This window comes from Protopterus annectens, chromosome 15.part0, assembly GCF_019279795.1.
Source record: "Protopterus annectens isolate FY-2018-M chromosome 15.part0, PAN1.0, whole genome shotgun sequence".
NCBI lineage: Eukaryota > Metazoa > Chordata > Ceratodontiformes > Protopteridae > Protopterus > Protopterus annectens.
The window spans coordinates 597,164,294-597,189,918 of record NC_056749.1 but is presented as its reverse complement, the minus strand read 5'-3'; the positions used below and the strand labels follow the sequence as shown (position 1 = coordinate 597,189,918).

Genomic DNA, 25,625 nt, shown 5'->3' with positions numbered 1-25,625 from the left:
ACACTTTACCTCCAGCTCCCAGAAAACCTGATGCGTATTAGAGTACCTGACTCTCACAAGTTCCTCTTCAAGAATCCTTCTGCAGATCCAGAGAACATTTCCCAAGGGCCAAAAGGCATTAAGACTACTGCTGCCAAAAAATCCTACCCCTTCTGATAGAGATTCTAGAGCCCTAGACAGATTGGGTAAGAAGGCATACACTTCTGCTACTTTGGCCATTAGGGCTGTAAATTGCCATTTTCAAAGTATCAGCAGTATATTATGGGACTACTTAAACAGAAAATGATGATTCCTGACTGTGCTGAACAAAAATAATTGCAGGATTTAATGCATTCTCCAGAACAAGTTGGTAAACGTACTTTGCAATGTGGTTTTGATGCTTCAGAAGCATCCTGCAGGGCTGTTGTCACTGGGTCTGTACTTAGAAGGCATGCTTGGCTTAAGGAACAAAACTTGCCAGATCATGTTATAGCTAAATTACTAAACCAAGACCACCTTTTTGGCAAAAAAGCAGAAATCCTCAAAAGGATGTTGGTAAAAACTAAATCTATGCAAACTGTTAAATATTTCCTACAAGTACAGCCTCCCAGATTTAGTAGGTGTTTGCCTTCAAAGAATTGGTCCTTTCCAGTCTCTTCCAGGCCTTCTCAGTCCAAACCCAGGAACAGCAGACCACCTAGGTTACAGTCTCAGGCTGCACACAGACCTAAGCAGTAGGGGGCTCCCACTTCCAAAGCAGGGAGTAGTAAGCCAACCCCCTACGGAAAAATGGCACAATGAGTTAACCCTTCCAATCCCTGCTCAACTACCTGCTCCCTAGGGAGGAAAGCTTGCCCTGCATGCAAAAAACTGGGAACTCATTACCCAGGACAAATGAGTTTTGAACATAGTTTCCCAAGGATACAGATTCCACTTTCACACACTACCAACCCAAACGATTGGTCAGACCTACCCACAAATCAATGGGTGGAGGCCCAACAGCAGGTTCTCTCTCTCTTCAGTATCAGGGCTATTCAACCTGTCCCAGCAGAACAAAGGGGACAAGGTTTTTATTCAAGACTTTTCCTGGTACCCGGAAAACACCTCTCCTGGTGTCCTATCCTGGACCTTTCTATTCTAAACACTTTTCTGGTAATTCCAAAATTCAAAATGTTAACACTTCAACAGTTTCTTCCTATGCTAGGCAAGGATTGCCTGTCTGTCAACCTTAGAGAAGCTTAGAGAACCTTAGAACCAAGGGAATCTTGGAAATACCTACACTTCAGGGCAGGCTCCATGCACTATCAGTTCTCTGCACTTACCTTTGGCTTATCTGCTGCACCCAGGGTATTCACAAAGTGTTTAGCTCCAGCCATTGCAGGCAGAGAAATATCCAAATATACCCATACTTGGACGATTGTCTGATTCAGGCAGAAAGCCAGGACTTGCTATTACAACACCTGGCATTCATAAAGAAGCTTCTAACCTCAGTGGGGTACACCATAAACAAAAAAATCTCACCTAGTACCTTGCAAACAGATTGTATTCCTGGGAGCAAGCTTGAACACAGCTTCCCAGATGGTATTCTTCACGCCAGAGAAACAAGTTTGACAACCTACTTCAAACTATTGGCCACAAAACCCCAGCTATCTGCAAGGAAAATTCTGCAAGCCCTGGGGTTCATGGCCTCTTGCATTCTACTAATTCCATATGCAAGACTGCATATGAGGAAACTCCAGTGGTATCTAAAAAGCCTATGGTGTCAACATTCTCAGGACCTGGAATCAATGACTCCTATCATTCCTTGTATAAAGACAGAGTTCCTTTGGTGGGCAGAGGCCTGCTATCACAACAAGGGGCTCCCTTTCACTCTACCCCCTTCCGCCCAAACCCTAACAGATGCATCAGACTAGGTATGGGGGGCTCACTTGGCAGGGCAGTGCATTCAGGGCAAATGGACCCCAAGAGAGATGCACCTGCATATCAACCAAAAAGAAATGTTAGCTGTACAGAATTCCCTGACAGCCTTCAAAGACCGTATTCTTCCAGGACAGCTATTGGTAAAGACAGACACCACCACAGTTGTTACATAAACAAGCGGGGGGAACCCACTCGTACCCTCTCTGCAGACCAGCCATGGCTCTGTGGAACACAGCCTTGAGCTGCCAAGTGCACCTACAAGCTGAATTCCTGCCAGGCAAGCTAAATTCACTGGCAGACTACTTAAGCAGAATTCTCATGGACTCGCACGAATGGAAACTAGAACCAAAAATATTCAACCTCTTGTGGAACAAATGGGGGGACTCCAGCGTAGACCTGTTTGCCTCCCCTCAGAACTACCAATTGGACAAATTCTGCACAAGGACTCCCCACAGTCAAGCTTGGAAAGTGGATGCCCTGTCCTTTACCTGGGAAAGCCTCTCGGTTTATGCCTTTCCCCCTCTGCCTCTCTCCTCAAACGTTCTACAAAAGATCAAATAGGACAAGCCAAGGACAATACTGATTGCACCAGACTGACCACACCAGCATTGGTACCCCCTCTTGCGCAGTATGACACTGCTGCAACCATGGCACCTGCCTCAGACCCCTTCCCTTTTGTCCCAGCAGGCGGGCCAGATTCTGCACCCTCAGCTTCAAACCCTGAACCTGGCTAATTCCTTGAACTCACCTCTAGCATCCCTCAGTAAGCGGGTGCTAATGTCATTCTGGAGGCAAGGAGGCCTAGTACTAGATAATCCTATGCAGAAAAGTGGAAAAGATACTGTTCCTGGAGCCAGGTTCAGGGGATGGGCACAACGGTGCCCAGCTTACCTCATATTCTACAGTACTTAACAGAAATGCTCCACAGGGGCCTATCGTTCTCATTGATTAAAATCCATGTCTCTGCCATTTCAGCACATTATAATACTGAGCCACCCCCTTCTCTCACCCCCTGCTAAAACAATTCCTTAGAGGGGCCAAAAATTTAAGACCTCCAGGAGAGATCCCACTCCAGCCTGCGACCTTATCTTTGTATTGGAAAAGCTCATCCCCCCCCCCCCCTTGAGCCAGCTGCAACAGCAGAATTGAAATTTCTTTCTTGGAAAACAGCCTTCCTTCTAGACAGCATTTCAGCAAGAAGAGTGTCTGAATTACAGGCCCTCATGGCAGTGGAACCCTTCATTATCTTCCATGCGGACAGGGTTTCCCTCGGGACCAATCCTTCCTTTATGCCCAAGGTGGTGTCTAGTGTGGCCCTAAATCAGTCCATTCATTTGTCTACTTTTTTCCGTACTCCACAAAACAAAGGGGAATGAATACTGCACACTCTGGACGTGCACAGACAACTTGGATTTTATTTGGACAGGACTAAGCCTCTCAGAAAATTTGAACAGCTGCTAGATGGCTTTGCTGCAGGAGCAGATTTGAAGGCCATTTCAAAGCAAACAATTTCCAAATGGATAGCCCATTGCATTCATTTCTGCTACAAGCACCATGGAAAACTACCCCACAGGGGATAAGGTCACATTCCACCCGGGCTGCATCTACCTCTGCAGCCTTTCTCAGAGGGGTCCCTACCAAGCACATCCTAGAAGCTGCTACCTGGAGCTCTGTACATACCTTCACCAAGCATTACCACATGCCTATGTTTTCTAAAATCCAGAGCTGGTTTTGCCACTGCAGTCTTGCAAGGCTTAATACCTGACCCTAATGCTTTTTAACATCCTCCTCCTCCCTTCCTTAGCTTTGGGAATCAACCCAAATGTGATGACTGCAACAGTGAAACACTAAGAACATAGTACAGTTGTGTACGCTTACCATAAGTGTAGATGTTCAAGTGTATTCAATGTTGCAGTCCTGGTTACCCTCCCTCCAGCCCCCTGACTTCTCTTGGCTCTACCTTTCCTTCTTGTTTGGTATATTTAGTTTTTCTGGTGTATTTGCTTTTTGGTGGAGGTGTACCATAACTTATAATTGCTTCCCATTGTGGGGGCACTTGATATCTGGGGTAAGAAAAACTGATGTAATGGCGTCGGCTGCATGTTTTATACCCCTGACGTCATGAAAGAAGAGACGGCATCCGACGCAGAAATCCAAAGTCTCTGGTATTCAGGCTTGCTGAGGGCTATCTGCAGGCAGATAACCCAAATGTGATAACTGCAACAGTGAATACACTCTAACATCTACATTTATGGTAGGTGTACACAACTGTACTTTTAGTATTGAAGGCACTTAGATCTCAAATGACAGTGTCTTAAGCAGGCTCTTGTTTATCTGGCAATCATTAGGATAAACTTGTTCCTAAAGGCAGCTGCACTACATTTTTGCCATTAAACTCAGACTTTGGTCAGTACATCATGTTGGTACCTGCAAGGCCCTTTTGGAGGATGGCAATATCTTTTGAGGAGGTCGGTAATAGCATCCAGTGTTTAGAGTAGTACGTTTGTCAATAATGTTAATATGTGAAATCATATTAATGGCTTTAGCAAGGTCCAGATAAAATAGTGTGGACAAAATGGCCTTTGTTGGCTTCTGTTACATAGGTCTAGCTTTCATAAAATGAAATTAATTGGGGTCAAAGGTGTGTAGGTAATCAATTTCACTGTTTGACCATAATGCATTTCATAAAGTGAGTCTAACCACTGTATGTATGAATAGGTCCCACAGCCATCTGATGTTTTAGCATCAGTAGTGAGTGTGCTTTCTGTTGAGTATAGAGGGATAAAACTCTGCCTATGGTCTAGGCAACCTGAGCTCAGTTCTTGGTTCTAGCAACTGTTGCTGCTGGTGTGGAGATGATGGGCAAGGCTTTTCTGAGGGGTGTGGGGAGGTGCAGCAGACCTGGATCTTCCATTGCCACAATCCCTCAGAGAAGGTGGATCAGCCAAGGTGTGGATGTTTTGCTTCACTACCTACACAGGACTATATACTCGCACAAGGAAGTGCACAGTGACTACCTGCTGTGATCTGGGTCACTCACCACCACCCCCCCCCCCCAACATAGGGGAGGAGTTGAGGCCTATATCATGTGCTGCCCTTGACGTAATGCCAGCTGGAGCACAACATCCTCCTTAGCTGCTTGTGATAGCCCCTCCAGGACAGTGTTATCTCTTAAACTGCTTACCCCATGTTAAGGATATACAAGGTGTGTCGGACCTTTATAGGAAAACTTGACAGCAAGCAGTAGAAGCAAAGCGTCACCTGTAGGAGGAAAAAGTGATGGCCATTCAGACAGTAGCAATTGTGTAATTTGTGTAGGCTGCTGACTGACCATTTGTGAAATGCCTGGTTTTTCAGCAGATTATGACATTAGCAGAGTTAAAGAATAGGAGCTATTTTTATAACCATTGACGTTAAAGATTTATTCGTGGTTATACCCCATTGTATTGGACTAGAATGGTTTGAAAATATACTTTTTGAAAATATACTTGTTGAAATGGATTTTTTAGTGCCGGATGAATTCAGGATTATACTAGAAAATATGGAACTAGTACTCAAGAATAATTATATATTTTTTCGGGGTGATTATTATCACCAAGTTGAAGGTGTAGCTATGGGGGCAGCATGTGCCCCCATATACGCTAATATCATTATGCTATACTGGGAGAGGAATTATGTGTTTGCATCTGAATATTTTCAATATATTAAGTTATTATATATTTTTGGATGACATATTTATTGTATGGACAGGTCCAGAATATACTATTAGTGAATTTATTGACTATATTAACCAAAGCACTTAGTTTCTCAAGTTTACCCATGAAATTAACCAAGAAGTAATGCACTATCTTGATGTACAAATATTTAAAGATAAGGTTGCAAAAAGTTACAAGTCCACCATCTATCGAAAAGAAAACTTCTCCAATGCCTACCTCCATTTTGAGAGTGACCATCCTATGCAACTAAAAAAGAATGTTGTGAAGAGACAGATGATTCGGATTTCTAGAATGACGACTGAGTATGAAACTTTTTTGAAGGAATTAGACACGTTAGAAAATATGTTTTATGAAAGAGGGTATCCACATGCATTAATTGATGATATTAAACAGTTTGTGGTAGAAAGAAGAGGTACTAAATATACCCCGTTGCTTGGATTGAATAATGACCTCAAGGAAAATGGTAATAATACAGAAATGAGTTGCGACAAGAATACTGGAAACACAATCACCATTCCATATATGACACTAACTTATTTTAAAAATATGGGGTGGCTTAAAAATGCATTAATGACACATGGAGCATGTTCCAATCTATACCCACAAGAGTGACAGTGTTTCAAAACAAATTAACTTACAGTTATAGAAGAAATGATAACTTAAAAAATATTCTAGAAAAAGGAAAAGAAAGTCAGTTTGACAAAAAGGATAGTAATACAAGTAATAAAAGGGGTACGTTTAGATGTGGTAGATGTCCCCAGTGTGCCTTTATTGCAGGAGAGAAGTGTTTGAAACTTTTTAGTTTAAGAACAATTTTAAAAGCTAAGTCATACAGTAGTTGTTATACTAAGGGGGTGGTATATGTAGCTTACTGCAAATATTGTTGGTGTTATTATATTGGAAAAATGGAAAGGTGTCTAAGGAGGCGGATATACGAACACATAAAGGATATAAACTGTAAAAATGAGAATAATGCACTTTATAGACATTTGCTTGGATGTCCAAATGCCAATTTCAAGTTTTGGGTTTTGGAATTAGTGGAACCCCTAGATAGAGGTGGCAATTGGGAAACCAGACTTGCATATAGGGAAATGGTATGGCAACTAAAATTAGATGCATGCAGTGGTAAGGGTCTTAATGACAGCATATCTATAGTACCAGCCTTAAAATTGCTGTCACTTGACCCTAAAAAAGCATATAAATGGGGTATAACGTATAATAAGGGTCTTATTTACACTCTTAAAAATCTTGTCCTTACAATTTTTTTTTTTTTTTGGTTCTAATATATACATTTAACATTTTTAACAATGAGTAATACTTATGCATTTTATGAATTTTATAGAATCAGAATATTATTATAAATATACATTAATATATTAACAGACAGGTGTGTGTATATATTATAGTATATTATTTTTTTATATATTATACTTATATATATATATATATATATATATATATATATATATTTTTTTTTTTTTATTTACACTACAATTGTTACAATTTCGATAATATTTATTAATTTTAACATTATTCATAGTCACAATATAATAACATACATGCATTTATTTATTTAACTTAGGTTATTTGATAAGTTCAGTAGTAATAGACATTTATAGTGTAGGTACCTAGGCAGCGGAGTGGATGTTTTATGTATTGTACAAGTCTGTATATTCTTTTAAGAAACTGAGTGTTTAACAATTGTTTAATTGTATCAATTGCATCAATTATGTTAATCAGTGCATTGTGAGTGCATATAAAAGTGGCTTACACATTTTTATGTTGATTCTGAAGAGGTCTCTGGTGAGGAGACAAAAACGCTTAATCGTATATTTTGTCCTGGTCGTGGTTTGGAATAAATTAATTATTTTTACCTTGCTTCGAGTATTCATGTGTTTATTGGGATTATTGGAACTATTGGTGGTTATATACACTGTGGACTGCCTTCATTGATTCGAACAGTTGGAGTATGTTCAAGAGTTAAAGAATCTTAATCAGCAAGTCTACCTGTCCTCATGCCACTTCCCATTAGAATGCAGATGAGGGCGTCTGGTGTATTGTAGACATGACTATAATTTATTCAGGTTTCCCTCCTCAGCATCTGCTAAAGTACCAGGGATGGAAGGTACTGAGGAAATGGTGAGGTCTAGCATTCCCCTGTAGACATCCCTTCAGCCGTGACAGTGAGAATGCAAAGCCTGGAGAAACACCCTTCATAAGACACTGATTGTGAGGATTTGCTGAAATAGGATGCCCACTGTGCTGGTAATATTAAAAAAGTGTGTAACGCTTTTAAATGCTACAATGAGATATGGGGTTATTATAGTGGTCTCTTTTTTTTTAATAGATTGATGGGTGCATTAATGAAGTGTAAAGGATTTCTTATTCATTATGCTGGAATATTGCCACAATAAGCAACTTCTTATGTTCTGTACAGTTTTTTTGCAAGTTTTGCTTGTTTCACTCCCCCACGTGTAGAGCAGATTCACAAATAGATGAACACTGTTTTGTACTATCAGTGTATTTTTTTTTCTTTTTATAGAAACTGGCATTGTTACAAATTGCCAGTGGGAAGAAATTCTCCACTGTGGTGAATGAAACTATATCATCATTGGACTCCCCATTTGACTACATTCCACCAAAGGTAAAGTAAATAAGTTTTTATAAAAGTTTAAACATTTTGTATGCATGTGTGGGTGTACATACATGCACATTGTATGTGTATATCTCCATTGATCTCATCCTGTTAAGTCATATTTGACTGCTGTCATGACCCCATGAACAGCCACTGCCTTACACAGCGTTTACTAGGCAAGTACGGAACAGAGGTATATTGCCAGGCCTTTCTTCCATATTACACACACATGCAGACAACTTAGAGTTGTCAATCTGCCCACCAGTTGTCTTGTCTTGTGGATGTAGGATCACAGGGGGATTGCAGAAGCCACAGCATCCCAGATGAGAACTGAGCTGATTAACCTGTTGCTGTGGAGCAACAGAAGCAATGGCTTAACAGACAAGGGAACACTTAATGTAAGCATCCCACAAGTATCTGTACTGGGACCACTGCTCTTCTCATTCTTTATAAATGACATCTCTTTACACCTGTGAGATCTTAACATAGTGATGAATGTAGATGACATTCTTAAGATCTAATTCTAGTAAAAATAGGCAAATTCTGCAGATCTAGCTACAGTCAGATTTTTCCTAAGCTAATATTGTGATTATTCAGTAATAAGCTCTTATTAAATTTAACAAAAACTAATCTAATGATTGCTACCTCTCAAAACATCTCTTACTACCTTCCTATCACAGTCAAAGATAATAGTAACACAAGTGAAGTCTCTCACAGCAAACGTACCTTGGTCTCATGATTGCCACTTCACACAACTTTACCTCCACACTGAAAGCATTACTTAAAAAGTGATTGCACATGCTTTGCTACCATATTTCCCATCTTCTGTTTCCTTCTCATGTCTGTATAGCCAAAAGCATCCTAATACCTGCATTAGGCTATGTACTGCCATTATGTTACCTTCATTCAACACAATGCACTAACTCCAAACTACTGAGAATAACATTTTTGGGTTTGTTCTGCTTGCTGACACAAACGTGCATCATTGCAACCTATTAAACAAGTCAATTGGCTCCCTATTACAAATAGAAATATATTTTATGCTACATTTATCTATAAAGTACTTCAGTCTAACTAATTCTTATGTCTGAAAAGACTGCTGCTAGGAAAACTGCTAAAATATTCTTTAAGGAACACACTGAATGACTCCCATCTCCTAGCACATCCTCGGTTTAACAATGCTATACAAGAAAGCCTTTTCCTGCATTAAGACCTGCAGTATGGAATAATCTTGCTAATGTCAGAAGCTGTACAAACTTGTAAACATTCAAATCAGCCCTAAGAAAACATTTACATAAAGATGTTAAGTGTATTTGCTATTAATGTGCATTTCCTGATTGTAGCATCTGCACTGCTCTGACTTCTGTTTTTCTTGTGATACGTTTGCTTTATTTGTTCAATCTATTGTAATGCTTGGTCAGACTCTGCTTATATTGTGTTACAACCTTTAACTTGTATGTATGTGGATTTTAATCTCAGGTCGTGACTGAAAGGGGTCAACAGACCATCTCTCACATGGTTTACAAATTGGAATTTAATGATGTCGTCATCCTATTCATATGTTCCAGTACTCATAACACGTGGGAGTCTGCTGTTGGCTGACTCAAAAGTCTGGACAGTATACAAAAGCCTAAAGCTAGTGTGGGGTACATGTGACATCGCACATCATACAAGTCCAGTGTCGGTCATAAAATGACATCTGGTATAAAGCGAACATTGGCACCAGTCAGAAAATATTCTGCAGTAGTTTGCTGTTCAGTGAAGTTGCAGATTCTGATCTATGTAAGTGCCCGTTGGGGTTTCTTACTGTTATGTGTGCTACTGTTGTGTTTGAGGTTACATGTCAGCTACAAAGGAAAAATGTCAGTGTGGGAGGCAAATTCCACCTAAAGATTTACATGATCTGTGTCTTTTTTTTTTTGCCTAGACCTTAACCACGACCATACCTCCCGCTCGATTTGCAAGGCCTTTGTGAGACTGCGCAGTCATCTAGCTTCCCTCTGTCTGTGTTTAGAGAACCAGCACCTTAAGTGCTTGGCATATGACGCCATGCAAGGTGCATCTGGCCCTTCAGGTGAGCCAGTTATTAAGAAGGCCAAGAAATCTAGGCCTGACTTAACCTGCTGCTCCTCCAATTCTGGATGTCTTTCCTGAGGCCGATGTTGGCATGGAGACCGTTTTGGACTCGGTAGACGATTCCTCAATGAACACCACTTTGGAGGCCATGAAGGATCCTACTAGCACATATTTGGGGGATACACAGAAGTCTACTATGGCTGTAGGTGGGGAAACCAGGCTCATTATTACTGAAGGCTTGCATGGCAATCCACAAATCATTGTCCGTGAAAATGTCTCAAGCAGTATTGGAGCACAGGCCAAAGTTGGGTCCCTCATCCTTGTATCACATAGATGTTTCCCAAGAACAGCCTGTGGATTGGCAAGCCTTCTCACAAGGCCTGTTTAATACCTTTATGGCCCTGAGACAGTCTACCGGGGTCCGTCTCCCCTCTCCCTCCTTTTCTCCAATTTCTGCACAGAAGAGGATTATAGTTGAGAATTCATCTGATAAAGTTATCTCACCCGGGGATGAATCGTTGGCATACTCTGCCCAGATTTCATCTCCCTTAGGATATGCTTCCCCTGAAGACTAATCAAGTAGCACAGATTGTCCAGAGGGAGGATATTACCTTTGGGGAAAACCATTGCTAAATGAGGATATTCTTTAAATGGAATTGCTCTCGGGTGTCAGATATTCAAAAAAGATTGACCTTCTACAAATTAATTCCCCATCTCCATCTGTAGTACCCCATGTGCTGCCAGCCTTTTTAGATTTTTTTTTTCTGTAGCCACTAAGTGCCTTGACTCCCATCTTCCTGCTTCTAAAAAACCAGACTGGTTTTATAAGATTCCAGAGGATTCCAAATTCCAGTTTAATTGCCCCTCTGCAGATCCAGCATCAGTTTCTGTCTCTGCTGATAAGGCCTCTAAAATTTTACCTTCCACTTCCCTTCTCCCCTCAGACAAGGAGAGTAAAGTTATGGAGAGGTTGTAGAAGAAAGTCTATACATCACTGACTTTAGCATTTAGAACCATAAATTACCAGACCCATATAGCTAAATGTTCCAAAACACCACAGCAACAAAACAAAATAATAAAATATCACAATATAAAAGTTACGGACCATAGAGCAGTTTTCACCAAGATTTAATTCAAACGTAGTGTTTTGGCACCAAGCCTTCAATGAGTAAAAAATTAATTCCACACTTCATTATCTATATATACAATAAAATCAAACAATCAGTTAATCAAACAATTAAATAATTAAATCACATATTTTCGGTTACATTCCTTATTTAACTCATGAGGTTCCAAAGTGTTATACTTTAAAATAGAGTTTCTTTCTTCAGTAACTTATCTTTAATATGTAAGCCTTCTCCCCATAACACTTTTATTTTTATATAGCTAAATAATATTTAGCCCTTCTTTCTGACACCAATGAGCTTATTTCAGAGCTTCCAGACTCCCTTACGAAGGCTCAGTTATCCTCCATTCTGAGCTCTTCTGCTCAAGTCACACATCATTCAATTATGTGTAGATACAGTGAAGTGAAAGCATCTGCCAGATCTGCTGCTTCAGGGTCTAACATCAGGAGGTACTCTTGGCTCAGACTACAGCCCTTGCCAGATGACATAAAGTTCAGCCTTTATGTCATCTGGCTCAGACTACAGCCCTTGCCAGATGACATAAAGGCTAAACTTATGGATGCACCCCTTGACAACAAGGCCTTGTTTGGTGCTTCTGCTGCAGAACTCAGTCCTTGCAAGAAAAGGGCAAAGAGCTACAAGAGCTCCAGTTCCCCGATTTCAGAGGAACTCTCTCTAAAACACCCTTTATAAAGAAACCTTCCAGAACTCTTCCTTCAAGGGTAAAAGAGATGCTAGGAAGCAATATTCAGCCCAAGTCCTCATCTACTCCTGCTGCTCAGAAACAGCCCTTTCTGACCAAGCCAGGATAGTCTGTGACTGCCAACTTCTTTGCAGCCAGAGCCCACTTTCCTTACGTCATTCTGTCTCTCTCTCCCTGCTTGGAAACGGATCACCCAGTACTCTTGGGTCCTCTGAATTATCCTCCAAGGATACTTCATGGTGTGGAAGACTCCACCTTTCTTCAAAGATATTCCACAACCCCCAAAAGAACAGCTGTATTTCTTTCCCCAAGTCATTTACAGCCTTCTTTCTCAGGGTACCATTCAGGAGGTTCCACTTTTCTAAATAGGGAAAGGATTTACTCAAGGATATTCTTGGTACCCAGGAAAGTTGGTTCTTGGAAGACCCATCCTAGACTTGTCGTACCTAAACACCTTCCTGAAAGTTCCCACCTTTCGCATCTTGTCCTTGAACACTCTACTTCTCATCCTTCCTTAAGCCTACATGGTCTCTCTGGACATCAAGGATGCTTAACTTAACATCCCTATTCATCCTCTGTTCAGGAAATATCTTCACTTTGCTATTACTTCCTCACATTTTCAATTCTCTGCCATGCCCTTTGGACTGTGTACAGCTCCAATGGTCTTCTCAGAATGCTTAGCTCCTGTCATAGCTTTTTGCAGACTAAGGGGTATACAGATTTTGCCATACCTGGATGATCTTATTCTCCAGGCTCACTCTGCAGACACTCTTCAAAAGAATCTGCTGTTTACAGTGTCACTGCTGGAGGGTCTAGGTTTCACCATCAGCTATCAAAAATCTACCTGTGTTCCTTCACAAGACCATGTTTTTCTAGGATGCAAAATACAATCAGGATGTTGGCTTCCTTACCTCCCCAGAAGCTTCTCTTCCCTCTCTTTCACTGTCTACTTCCAGGCTCTCATCCCTCTTCGGTCCCCGATTGCCAGGGAGTTTCTTCGCCTTTTGAGCTCTATGGTATCTACTATTCCCATGCCACCTCTAGCCAAGCTGCACATGATGGAATTCCAGTGGTACCTCATGTCAATATGGAAACAATATGCTCACCCATTGGAGTTTATTTCCCTTTTTCCCTGATTGAAAAAAAAGAGCTGAACTGGTGGATTCAGTAGGTTACCTCGAAACCAGGCCTACACTTACAGCCACCCCTTCCCACTCAGGAACTGTCCACGGATGCTTCAGAGTTGGGATGGGGAGAATCCCTGGCATCCTGGCAGGTTCAAGATGTCTGGTCTCCCTCCAAAAGGAGGGAATGCACAAACATAAAAGAGATGAGAGCTCTTATTTTCGCTCAGCAAATTTTCAAACCTTTTCTTCTTCCAGGCACCTTAAAGTGGTTTACAAACAACACCACAGTCCTTTGGTATGTCAACAAGTAGGGAGGGACCAAGTCTTATCTCCTGTGCAGACTGGCTGCCCAAGCTTGTGCGTTGGCTTCTCTGAATCAACTCACCCTACAAGCAGTCTACATTCCTTCCATTCAAAATGTTGTGGCAGACATATTAAGCAGATCCATGGCTCAATCTCCTGAATGGATGTTGCACAGGGATGTTTCTGGACATTGTCCTCCAGTGGGGTACACATCAGGTACATCTGTTTGCCTCCCCTATGAACAGACAACTTACAAAGTTTTGTGCCAGAGTCCCCAGTCCTCTGGCAAGAAAGGTGGGACCCCCTGTCTTTCTGTTGGAAGAGGACGTTTCTCTCTCTCTTCTCTCCTCCACCTTCCTGCTTCTCCAAAAGGTCCTGTTGAAGATCCGACAGGAGTAACAAAAAATCTTGACTTCCTTTTGACCAAGACAGCACTGGTTCCACCTTCTTCTGCATTTAGTCAAGGGCAGTTGTCACAAGTTACCTCAGAGTGGACCTACTCTCACAGGACACAGGATCTCTAATACATCCACAGATGTCAACTTTGCAGCTGACTCTGTAGGTGATAGGAATTTGATCCCTTTCAGACACCTTTTCACTGAGGACATGCTGCAAGTTCTGCAGACGACCAGAAAACCCAATACTAGGAAATCTTATATTGCCAAATGGAAATAGTTTTCCATCTGGTGTTTTTCTAAGGATCTACATCCACTGATGGTAGATGTTCCGCTGGTTCTTTCTTACCTATGTGAATTATTGAAGAGTGGATTTCTGTACTCCTCTTTTAGTAATTTCTGCCTATCTGCCTACGATTCTTCCCTTGGCTTCAAGGTTGGAAGCTAAACTTTTCCTGAAAGGCGTCCTTCGTATCAGACCACCAAGGAAACTAGTTCCTCCTCCTTGGGATCTAAATTTTGTTCTAGAAAAACTTACCTTGGCCCCTGTTGAGCCAGAAAGTTCACTTCAGCATCACATCTGGAAAACGGTTGTTCTTGTGGCTATCACCTCAGCCAGAAAGGGTCTCAGAACTTCAGGCATTTATGGCCTCTTCCCCTTTTACTGTTTTCCACGGGGATAGCATTTCCTTACACATAAATCCCTCCTTTATGTCCATGGTAGTGAATGAGTTATCACTTTATCTGCCCACCTTTTTTTTTTTTTTTTTCCATCTCCACAGTTCTTTAGTAAGAGGATTTTACACACCTTGGATGGTAATAGACATCTGAGATTTTATTTAGACAAGACCTAGCCTATTAGGAAATCTGATTGTCTTTTCATTTCTGCCACCGTTGGATCCTTTGCAGGCCTGTTTCCAAGCTGACTATTTCCTCTTGGATTTCTAAATTTATTTATTTATTTTATTTTACATTTGTTGACCGGGCTAGTCTAACTGGAATACAAATCCATTTTCAGTAGAGGCCCGGGGAGAAAAGCTCCAACACAAACACTATGTATAATAAAAAGTTGTCACAATTCAGAGAAGTGTAAAGTAGTTGAAAAGTTCTGAACAGTTACAGCCATATAGGCTTGATGCAGTTGTCATTACAAGAGTACATAGCTCATGATGAGGAGGTATGAAAACCAAAAAATAAAATACAAAACAGTTGTTTACTTATAGAAACAGAAAAAAAATAGGATAAAAAAGATGTTTATTTATACAAATGTACCATGTGATACAGTGAAATACAAGGTAGGAGACAGCAAGGAGGATGTCATTAGTTAGAACATAATAATATTAGATGCAGAGAGCACATAGGAAATCGAAGAAAGAAGAAAGACGGTCAGAGTTAGTACAAGGGCATAACCAATGAGTACTGAGAAATAGTTTTAGTTTCTGTTTAAAAAGTGTTATAGAGGTCAGGGATAGGAGTTCAGAGGGAAGCATGTTCCAGTGTTTGCCTACAGAGTTAGAGAACAAAGAATCTCCAGCTGAGTTATTGGATCTGCTAGTGGTAATAAGTAGCTTATTAGAAGAGCATAAGTTCTTAAGATTGTTGTTGGGGGTAATGAGAGTAGTCAGTATAGGAGTATAGGTGGGGTAGTGCAGGCTCTTATGGATAATGGCAAACTGGTGAAACAGTAACTGGTTTTGGAACTCTAGCCATCCTAATTGTTTTAGGTTGTTGCAATGATGTGTTCTAAAAGGAGAAACAGTGGCAAATCTAGCAATACTATGATAGGAGGTAGCAAGTCTGTTGAGGTTGTTTTTTGAGAGATTGGTATATATATGGGTGAAGCATAGAGTAGGGTAGAGATTAAATGAGTTCTAGCTATAGTGGTTTTGGCTGAAGGAGTAAGAAAGGGTTTGATTTTATAAAGGGATCCCAGTTTCTTATTTACTGTTTTCATAGTGATGTTAATATGAGTATCGAAGTTTAGGTTATTATCTATGGTTATTCCAATATGTTTAGTGGTTGAGTCAGGAGATATGAGTCCCGTTTTTGGATATAAGAGTGAAGTAAAGAGGGGTTGGGTTGACCTGCGAGTAGGAGTAAAAAGTAGCAGTTTAGTTATTTAGGGTTAAGTAGGAGGCATCAGCTTAAAAATTATTGCTCAACTGTATTGAATGCTTTTTGTGTAAGGGACTGTAGCTCGGAAGGAGTATTAGCTGAGCAAATGATGGTGGAGTCGTCTGCATATTGAATGCAGGTTGCATGAGGAATTGCTAGGTGGAGGTCATTAATGAAAATGGAAAATAGCAGTGGGCCTAATATGGAGCCCTGGGGATCACCAAGGGAAATGGGGAGGTGAGAAGATAGATTGTTTTCCCATAGTACTGCTTGTTGTCTATTGTCTAAGTAAGATTTAAACCATTTTAAGGCTAGAGTATCAAGAGAAAGAGATTTAAGTATTTCTATAAGGAGCTGGTGGTTAACCATGTCATATGCCTTGGATAAATCAATGAAGACAGAAGAGGAAAGAGGATTATTATTACGGTTTAAATTTATGCATTCTGTAAAGGAAAATAGAGCTGTGGTGGTACTGTGATTAGGTCTAAACCCATGTTGACAGTTGGCCAGTAGGTTATTTTCGATAAGATGGGTGAGTAGTTGCTTATGGATACATTTTTCATAATTTTTGCCAGTGGAGAGAGTAGAGCTATTGGTCTATAGTTTGAAATGTCAATGGCGTTTCCGCCTTTATGTAGGGGGATGATGTGTGAGATTTTCCAGATAGATGGGATATTTCCTTCTGTTATCATTCTGTTTATTAGTATGGAAATGGGAAAGGCTATGGCTTTGGCACCTTTTTGCAGGTATTCTGCAGGTAGTTGGTCAGCAGATGGGGGGGTAGTAGGTTTTAGTTTTTCTAGAAGAGAGCAAATGAAGGAAGTAGGAATGGGTTTTAGCTGAAATGATGGAATTGGGTCAGTCGGTGAGGTGGTTAGATTAGGGGAACTTGGAGATAATTGCTTAGCTAGTGTTTAAATGGCATCTGTAAAGAAAGAATTGAAGGCATTGGCAGTTTGTTTTGGATTCTCATGGTTAGAGCCTTGTGGGCTAGGTGTAATAGACTGGCCTGGGTGTAGGAGTTTGTTGATGCTGGACCAAATTTTTTGTGGATTCCGTTGGTTAGGTTGTTGTAGTTGGATATAAAAGTTTTTTTTTATCCAAGAGGACAGCTTTTTTAGTAGTATTTCTCAGTTGTCTAAAGGTTTGGTGGTCTGTTGAATTCCTAGTAGTGTGCCATTTTGCCCAAGATTTGTTTCTACGGAGGATTTTCTGTCTAGTAGCTGTAGTGAGCCATGGGGCAGGTTTAGCCTTATTTCTAATAGAGCGTACTGGGGCATGATGATCAAGGATGGCTAAGAATGCGGAATTAAAGTAATCAACTGCTTCATCTAAAGGGAGTATTTTTAGTGGTGACCAATTGCAGTGTTTGAGTTCTAGCTGGAAAAGTTCAGGGTTAAAGAATTTTTTAGCCCATATTGTCTGATAGGAATTTGAGTGAGGTATGCTAGTTTTGTGTCTGATATATGTGAGTGAGTGATCACTCAGATCATCAGGGAGGGTGCCTGCTTTGTATGTGTGATGTGGAGAGTTTATAAGAATCCAATCTAATGTGGTTTCCTTGTTGTTGGTTTTATTAATTCTTGTAGGGGAGGTGATGACTTGTGAGAAGCCATAAAGATTAATATGGGTGGTGGGATGAGGGGTACTACAGGACTTCCAGTCAATGTTAGTCTCCAAGGACTAAAGTTTCTTGTGGAAGATTAGTTGATAGCCAATTGAGAATACATTCAAGGGTGTTAATGTTATTTCCAGGGGGAAGGTAAATACAAGCATTGTTTATGGATTTGAATTTGTTGACTTGAAGTTTAGTGACAAGGATTTCAGCATTATTAAATATAGGTTGGTTTATGTTTGAAGTGGCAACTTGTAGATTATTTCTATAGAGGACTGCAACACCCCCTCCTTTTTGTTAATACTGTCTAATCTGAGGATACTGTAGCCAGGCAGGGTAATTTCATTGTCATTAATGGAAGGTTTAAGCCATGTTTCAGATAAACATAAGATGTCAGATTGGTAGAGTTGTAATAGGGCATGAATATGGGTAATCTTGTTGTTAATGCTATGAATGTTAAGATGTCTAAAGAGAGGGAGTTTGGAGGTTTAATAGGAGTATGTGTATTAGTTATGTTAGAGTTGCCTAGTTCAGTGGCAGGAATATTGTTTGGGCCGGGGTTAGGATGAATGTCTCCATCTAGCAGGGCTAGGTGGAGTATTCTATATATCGGGTTGTTAAATTTACAGAAATAATAAAGTAGTTTTCTTGTTTGTAGGTTACTATACTTTATATGGGTTAGTCTGTGATATTTGGCTTGCAAGTAGCAGGGGCTAGTTGTGGTGTTAAAGCTGGGTTGGGAGATGGCTAGTAGTGGTGTGGAAGTTAATTTCGAGGGGAATAGATGGTATGGTGTAATGGTTGTTCATAGGAGGTTAATAAATAGGTAATTAATAGAGGAGGTAGGAGAGAGGCAAAGGCTATGAGCTTTAATTTATTAAGGTAGGGTACTTTGGCCATAATTCTGGTATGAGATGTGTAATAGACAGGGGTGTGTAGTAGTAGTAGTTGGCTAATTGAAACTGTAAAGATAGGGAGGAAATATGATAAGGTTAGGAGAGGTAAGTAAGTAAATTAGGGTGGGGAGTGGTAATAAGGTGTGTTAGTTGATTGGAACAAAGAAGATGGGGGTGTGGTTAGTAAAAATAAATGTAGGAACCTTGGGGGTGGGTGAGACTTGGGGGTAGGGAAGGGAGCGGAGTGAGCCCGTAGGGCGAACGGAGCGGGTAGAGACAGTTGAGTGAAACAGTCAAGGTGAACAATCAGTGGGATTCTGATTCTGGAATACTGCCTGCAGAGGTAAGTAAGTTTGAGATCTGTATAGGGAGAGTAAGAAGTAGTATAGGAGTATGTAGAGGTGGAAGGTGGGTGATTAGAGCAGAGCAGGTTATAGGTAGGGTCAAAAGTAAGAAGGCTATAAATCAGTTTAGGAAGAACAGAGATTTTCAAGGAAGGGGGGCTATAGGTAGGGATAGGGAAGAGGGTGCCATCTAGTGGGCAGTCAGGTTAACTACAGCAGAGGTAAAAAAACGGGGAAGGCTAGACTAGGGCTAGAGAAACTATCTATTTGGATAGGATAAGAAAGCTAAATTTGTGAGGACTATCCTGTGACTACAGGATACAAGGGGGGGGGTATGGTTTGGCTACTGGGTGATCAGGCTGAGAGGCTACAGTTAACAACAAGGATTTAAGTAGTTTACTGATGTAGCTTTAAAGCCAGTATTAAGAATAACACATACTCTCATTTCTTTTCTTGGGAGAGCACAGGATTACACTTATGAGGTGATGTTACAGCTGGATGGTTGGGATGGGTCCTTAGTTCCCTGCTGGTTAATAATCTCCTAGTGGAGGGTAGGCAAGCTGGAGAGGTAGGAGCAGATATATAACAAAACAGCAGCAGGAGAGAGGAAAAAAGAGAGAGACAAATAAAACCTTATTAGTTGGCAGACGGCAAAATTGTTAGGCAAAATACTTAATCACTTAGAAGCAAACAATTCATATCACTGGAAATGGAGAAGAAAAAGATAACATCTTGCTGCAATCAATTATTATTCAACATTACACAATTGCCGTGGAGTAATGAAACACTGGTACAGGCAATAACTTTTAAAGGTACCACTGTGTGTGAAGAGCACAGCTAGAAGCAGTCCATTAAATAAGACAGACCAAAAAGACAGTTGCAATGTAAAATAAGCAGTATACAGTTTGGTGCTAATTGAAACAAAAAAGACTATGAGCAAAGCCTCATATGTTACAACAGTCTTTCGTAAAGTCACAATTTAGTCTAGAAATAGCAGGAGAAGAACAAATAAATCAGTGTGGCTTATTTTATCTAAAAGCTACTTGTGATAACAAAGTATAGGTAATCAGATATGCAGTCGCTTGCAGAAGCTCTGTGACAATAATATTTGGCTAAAGTAAGAGGCAGTCACTTAATAAAATGTGTGAGAAAAGGGCACTAAAGACCTACTGATTCAGCATCGATCCACTGTTAAGTGGAGCTGAGATGCGCAATTTTCTTAGAGTACACTTACTGAGCCATAGGTAAGCTAAGGATTTAGCCAGAAGAGTGGGTATATATTTTAGATGCTATACGCAAGTATTAAACTAATAGTATGGAAAAGAAGAAAGTCAACCTTACCCTTTTAACCGCTCTTTGTGTTAGGAGTGCGACTAGCATTTTATATAGACAAAAATAGGTACAAAAACTATGTCGGCTTTAATGCAGAGTTAGGTTTCCCTCTGGTTAGCCACAAATTAACAGAAGCGCATTTAATGCGTTATTTCTGTAGTTAAAAGGAAGCAAATTGATTAAATCTATGCCAGCTTTATTGTAGAGTAAGACTTACCCCCTGCTTCACCGCATCTTAACGGAAACGCATTCAGTGCGTTTCACCGGTGATAAAAATGGGAGCTGATTCATTATAGCTATGCCGGCTGTAATATAGAATAAGACGTCCCCCTAGTTCACCACGTGGTAGCAGAAGCACATGTAATGCGTTTTCACTGGTTATAAGTGGGGGCAGAGTGGTTATAGCAAAGTCGGTTTAATGTTGAGTAGGATTACCCTCTAGTTCACCTCATATTAACATTAGCATTTTAAATCCATTTCCTCTCGCTGTGTCTCTCCTGTTAAAACTCTTGCATCCCCAGTAAAGGCTTCTGTTAGAGCTGTGTCCTCTTCTGGTGCTTTCTTCAAAGGTCTGCACACGTCCTTTATATTAGAAGCAGCTACAGCAGCTACCTGGTCTTCTGTACACACTTTCACAAAACACTACTAGTTGGATGGCATTTCCAGGTCTAGAGCTGGTTTTGCTAGAGCTATTGTGAGGGGTTTGTAGAGTGCGCCACTGCCCCTCTGCCCAATTCTTCTTCATGAGCTTCGGTATTCTCCTTCATGTTATGAATACTGCAGCATGTGAATAGAAGGACATAGTTGTGTAAAAACTTATCATAACCATATTCTCTATTATATGTTGCAGTATCCCCCCCACCCCCTTCCCCTTGGTGGTTGCCCAAATGCTGGTTGTGCATTTCCTCACTTAGCTCAGCTGGTGTTCTTCCTGGAGCATTCAATTCTGAGATGTGGTATGTGCCAACATCCACTTTATATCCGTCACTTTGACAGTTGGATTAGTAGTATGTGAGATGTCTCTCTCACCCCACAGTAGCTTTAGGCTTTTGTATACTGGCCAGATGTTTGCTAGCTGGCAGTGGATTCCCACATGTTATGAGTACTGTAACATATGAAAGAGAAGGACATCTGTGGTTATAGTAAGATTTTACACAACTATTCTTGCAGTCCTAACTTAAAGGGTTTCAAGTCTTGGAAGTGATGTCTGGGTATAAAGGGGTGCTGCTGCGGCCATGACCTCTGTTCGTTCGTTGCCTTCAGAGACTGAAGCAGAGTGCTAGCCAGTGCATTGGACCTTACCAGAGAAAGAAGACATCTAAGTACCCCGTTGGAGAACTACTCTTGTTTTCTGACTAGTGTCCACGAAAGTTAATAAAACGCCAGTGTGGCAAACAGATACCACACTGGGGCTTTCATTCCTTTTTTTGGGACATATTTGGGTTCAGAACACGACATTCTTAACTGTTGGTTCTGTGCTCACTTTAATAGCAGAACTATCAAGTGTAGGGTTGAGATTTTGGTTAAACATTTTAGTGAGTTATTGGGGCCTTCAAGTACCATGTCATCCACTGGTTGAGATGAAGTTGATCACTCTAAGCACAAAAAGGAAAAGCATGTCAGAAATAGGGCCTCGGATAACACTTGTTTGCAGTCTTCCTAGACTTGTGATAGTCAAAGAACGTGAGGTGCCTTCACAGCCCTTTTCAGTGGCTGAGGTTGTGGTGCAGGTCTCTATCAAAACCCATTTGGAGTCCGATGTGCCTCCGGGTCCCTCTACTTCATTACAAGTCAAAGGACTTAGTTCGTTGGTTGGGTCCAGTGCTGCTTAGCAGGTTCCTTCTTCCAATGACCGCTCTAAAACCAGTGGTTCCTGGCATCATCAGATCACCTTAGCTCACCACCCTCAGGAGTAAAGCTGTTCGTCCAGTTTCTAGTATAGAGGTTGCTCTTAGGCCTAAGCCTAAGGCACCTCTCAAAATGCTTCACCCAAATTACCTCATCCAAGGCCTACTTGCTGCCAGATGCATGCCTGTCAAGACCTAGTGAGGTTGGCTGAGGATTTGATTTCCTTGGTCAGATCCAGACCCCTCCCTCCCCCTGAATCATCCCCTGGAGAAGTACTTCACTCCAGGAGTTTTCTGGCTCCTTTGAATCTGAAGATGATTTTGATAATGATAAATCCACTTTTGGTTAGGGTGCATCACTGCCTTCTATGTTGCCTCTGAATCTAAGGAGAACATTTCCTCAGCCTCCCCCTGAGATCATTTTCTTTGGGGAAACATTACATACCCTGTGGGAGCATTTCAAATGGGAAACTCAGGACTACCCACAGTACAAGAACAGAGTTAGGGGATTCCTCGGTCTCTCTAAGCATAAGCCCTTTGCCATTCCTCCAGTCTAAGACGAGGTAGGTGATGTCTTTCTAAATTCCCCTTTACAACCAGATTCCTGTCACCCTGCCCCTTGGAATTCTGACAGGTTTTTACGGGGTTCTAGATTCTACCCCAAACACCTTTAAGAACCCCATCGCAGATCCTGAAGTTGTGACTCGGGGCTTTAAGGAAGCAAAAGCTAGTTCTTCCAAAACTCCTTTACCAACACACAAGGAAAGCAGAGCCTTAAACAGGTTTGGGAAAGCAAGTCTGTACCTCTGCTAACCTTGTCATGGGGGCTTTGAAATGCCAGTTTCATAAGCTGAAGTATCCAGAAACAGACGAGATGAAGCAAAAACTCATGGAGATTGAAAACTAGGCCCTTTCAGAGATGCTGCTTGACTTGCACAACTCCTGATCTTAAGTGGCTAAGCACTCCTTGTACTGCAGCTATGCCCTGGAAGCTTCCAGCAGAGCAGTAGCCACCGGATCAGTCATTAGAAGGCAAGCCTGGCTGAGGGAGCAGTTCATTCCTTAAACATGTCAAATCCAGTTTCCTGAATATACCCCTTGGACAAATGCTTTCTATTTGGTCCTAAGAAAATGGAGGATGATGTCAAATCCATGCAAGCAGTCAAGGACTTTCTCCAAGTCCAGCCTCCTCACTTCAGCGCAATTACCCTAACAACATTGAGCATTTCCTGCCACCGAGTCTAAGCCTAGAATTATGAGACCCCAAAGGGAAAGGAGCAAAAGGCAGCACCAGCATCCAAGACATTGGCAAACAGACCCCAATAGGCCTGTGGCATCCCACCCACAGGGACCTAGCAGGGAGCAGTCATGACACCTTAGGACACTACCTTCCCCCTCGTCCCCCACCCCTCAACCTTCCTTTCCCCCCAAGCTAGGAGGTCAGCTGTCCCTATTCCTCAAGAACTGAACTGTCATTACCAGGGATCTCTGAGTTTTGAAAATCATTCAAAGAGGTTACAAACTCAAGTTCAAATAGCCCTTAATTCATTCAGGCTCCCCAGATAGTCAACCATACGTCAAGGCCTTAATCCAAATACAGCTTCTCTGCACCCAAGGCTCAGTGGAACCTGTACCACCCTCTTTGCAAGGAAAAGGTTTTGGCTCCAGACTTTTCCTGGTTTCCAGAAAAGAAGGTACCTGGAGGCCAATTCTGGACCTGTCAAGGCTCAACCGATTCTTGCAGGTCTCATGATTCAAAATGCTAATTCTACAAAAACTATTGCCCATGATCTCCCCCAATGCCTTAGATGTAAAAGATGCTTGCCTCCGCATCCCTGTAGAAGACTCTCGTAGGAGGTTCTTATACTTCAGAGCAGGTGTGCGCGAGGCATCATCAGTTCTTTGTGCTGCCATTTGGCTAGTCTACTGCACCCAGGTTTTTCACAAAATGCTTAGCCTCTGTGGTAGACTTATGTAGGACAAAGGGGGATCAGATTTATCCTTACTTAGATAATTGCCTAATTCAGGCAGCCTATCTAGAAAAACTCAAAGCGGATCTGCTTTACACTCAAATATAGTACTCAAAGCAGATCTATTTTACACCCAAAATATACTGACTTCAGTGAGGTTCACCATCAATACCCAAAAATGTCAGATCAACCCTACAAACAAGATTGTGTTTCTGGGAGCTTTATTGGACACGTATCTTGAGAAAGCCTTTCTTACTCCAGATAAGGGTACTTTTCTAACTTTGTACTTAAAAGAGCTCCTTGTCAGTAAATACCTCACAGCCAGACAGTATTTACGGCCTTAGGTTACATGGTCTGTTGCATCCTCATGATTACATATGAGAAAACTGCAGTGGTACCTCAGAAATGTGTGGTGCCAACATTCATGTAATGTCCTTCTGTTCCCATGTTGCAACACTTGCCATCAATTAGAGACTGATTAACCCCAAATAAAGTTCAGATGTCCTAGTAGGAGTTTCCTGACATTTACTCAGTTGCTTGCTGCAGCAAAAGCCATGGTTCACAGAGAGCTCTCAATGCATCAAAGGGATCTCATTGTTGAAAGTTCAGTCAGAAGAAGGGTACAAAAAATTTCCACATCATTGGATATACCATGGAACACAGTGAAGACAGTCATCAAAAAGTGAAGAAAATATGGGACAGTTGTGATGTTGCAAAGAACTGGATGTCCCTCCAAAATTGATGAAAGGACAATGAAAACTATTCAGGGAGGCTGCCAAGAGAACTACAGCAACACTGAAGGAGCTGCAGGAATTTCTGGCAAGTACTGGTTGTGTACTATATGTGACTACAATCTCCCTTATTCTCCATATGTCTGGACTATGGGGTAGGGTTGCAAGACGGAAGCCTTTTCTTACACAGAAAAACATCCAGGCCCGGCTAAAATTTGCAAAACAATACATAGTATCCCAAAAGCATGTGGGGAAAAAGTGTTATGGTCTGAGACCAAGATTGAACTTTTTGGCCACAGTTCCAAAAGGTACTTTTGGCATAAAAACAGCACTTCTACATCACCAAAGGAGCACCATCCCCATGGTGAAGCATGGTGGTGGCCGTATCATGCTTTGGGGTTGCTTTTCTTCAGCTGGAACTGGGGTTTAAGTCAAGGTGGAGGGAATTAGTAACAGTTCCAAATACCAGTCACTTTTGGCTCAAAATCTTCAGGCTTCTGCTAGAAAGCTGAAGATGGAGGAATTTCGTCTTTCAACACAACAACCCCAAGCATACATCCAAATCAACAAAAGCATGGCTTCACAAGAAGAAAATTAAAGTTTTGGAATGGCCCAGCCAGAGCCCAGACCTAAATCCAATAGAAAATCTGTGTGGTGACCTGAAGAGGGCTGTGCACAAGAAATGCCCTCACACTCTAACAGATTTGGAGCACTTTTGCAAGGAAGAGTGGGCAAATATTGCCAAGCCAAGAGGTGCCATACTGATAGACTCCTACCAAAGAAGACTGAATGTT

The 25,625-nt window shown here is 41.3% G+C and overlaps 1 protein-coding gene across 1 annotated transcript in view; it reads left to right on the top strand.

Moving 5' to 3' along the window:
* KIF4A (kinesin family member 4A) overlaps positions 1-25,625 on the top strand; it is a gene marked incomplete in the record, with an annotated part of 2,786,372 nt that overhangs the window by 2,415,448 nt on the left and 345,299 nt on the right. Inside the window, 1 exon segment of the mRNA XM_044057419.1 lies at positions 8,158-8,259. Within this exon segment, the coding sequence (XP_043913354.1) occupies positions 8,158-8,259 (102 nt within the window).